General features: G+C 38.2%; 1 protein-coding gene across 1 annotated transcript; it reads right to left on the bottom strand.

Annotated features, from left to right (window-relative positions):
• Positions 1–614: 614 nt before the first annotated feature.
• LOC111884695 (uncharacterized) lies at positions 615–1,058 on the bottom strand. Its single transcript, XM_023881012.1, has one exon. The coding sequence runs from the start codon at positions 1,056–1,058 to the stop codon at positions 615–617; it is 444 nt and encodes a 147-aa protein (XP_023736780.1).
• Positions 1,059–1,683: the final 625 nt, after the last annotated feature.

The following is a 1,683-nucleotide window of genomic DNA, read 5'->3' as shown; positions in this document are numbered from 1 at the left end:
AGATCCTTGTGCATTAGAAGGCTTACGTGTCAGGATATTTAACCGTGAGGATCCTTATGTTTCAGGATCTTCAACCTCGAGGGTCCTCATGTTTTAGGATCGTTGCTTATGGAGATCCTTAGCTGTGCGTTATCCTGCATGGAAAACATTAGCTAGGGGTGGGTGTTAGTCTAGCTAACGCCCCTCCGATGCTTAAGTTAGTAATGTAATCGAGGAGAAAGTAAGTAACGATGAAAAGTACAAGGTAGTAAACATGTGTACGTTGGTTTTGTTGAAGATTAATCGAACCTACCTACATGTAGTATGATTTGAGATGTATAACATTTTGGTGTCTTGGAAAAACGTCTCCTTCGAGTGTTGCTAGCCAATATGCTCCTTTTCCAGCTTCAACATCTATAAGATATGGTCCTTCCCACTTGGGAGCTAATTTACCTGCATTCGGATCCTTGGTGTTTTGGAATGTTTTCCTTAAAACCGTGTCTCCTATTTGGAACCTTCTGACTTTTATGTTCTTATTGTAAGCCTTGGTGATCCTTTGTTTATGAGAAGCAATGCCTATCTTAGCAAGATCTTTGAGTTCATCGACAGTTTCAAGATCTTGGGCAAGGATCCTGTTATTGTTTTATTGATTTTGGAGCAGATATCTTACCGTCGGGATCACTACTTCGGTAAGGATCATTGCTTTTGTCAGGGGTCTGGCCTGTGGTTATTTTGGAAGTAGTCCTATCTACCCATATGACAAAACGAAGCTCTTCTGCCCATCTTCCTTTCTTCTTACCCAACCTTTTCTTCAAGTTGTTTACAATGATTTTATTGATGGATTCTGCTTGACCATTAGCTTGGGGATGAACATGAGTGGACATTATCATTTTAATTTCCCAACTTTTGAAAAAGTTTATTGTCCTTTTGCTTATGAATTGGGATCCATTGCCGTATATGATTTCAGCTAGGATCCCAAACCTGGTCAAGATATTATGTTTGGTAAACGAGACCACCTCTTTGTCTCTTAGCTGAACGAAGGCTTCAGCTTCAATCCACTTTAAGAAATAATCCGTCATCACCAGTATGAAGACTTTTCTGTTGGATTAATGTCTAAGTCCATAACTTTAATTGGTAAGACTTGACCCGACCCGACATGGTCCGTTTGGGTTACATGGCATAAAGCATTTGGATAGACTATAATGAGAGAAATAACACTTAAGGTTGGTTAATATATTATCATTTCTAATATATTAATAAGATTATTTAATTAGTATTAATCAAGAATTAATCTAGGATTAATTAAGTGATCAAAAGAAGACTAATTAAATACATGGGTTGATTGTGTAAATCATCCATACTTATATAGTGGGCTAATGCTCCATGGATTATCTAGTTGGGCTAAAACCCATATGATGCTTCATGGATGCTCCATGGTGTTTTTGTACCCATGGATCATGGAAATGAAAGGCCATGTCAATTAGGGTTTACATGGTGTAACCCTAACTATATATGCATCTTATTCTTGACCAAAATCGGCACTAGTATCATTCTAGAGAAGGGCTAGCTGATTTCAAGTGTTCTACATTTCTCTCAAGGTTATTCCAAAAGCAATTGAAGTTGTGTGAAACATTTGAGGTGTCACACTTGGGGCACTAGGCACTCAAGCTTCATGAAGACACTCTGCATCAAAGAGGTATGTAA

The sequence above is a fragment of the Lactuca sativa genome, chromosome 2 (assembly GCF_002870075.4).
Source record: "Lactuca sativa cultivar Salinas chromosome 2, Lsat_Salinas_v11, whole genome shotgun sequence".
NCBI classification, from domain to species: Eukaryota; Viridiplantae; Streptophyta; class Magnoliopsida; order Asterales; family Asteraceae; genus Lactuca; species Lactuca sativa.
This window is presented reverse-complemented; position numbering and strand designations above follow the sequence as displayed.

Coding starts and splice junctions, on each gene's coding strand:
- LOC111884695 (XM_023881012.1), bottom strand. CDS start 1,058: ATGACGGATTATTTCTTAAAGTGGATTGAAGCTGAAGCCTTCGTTCAG.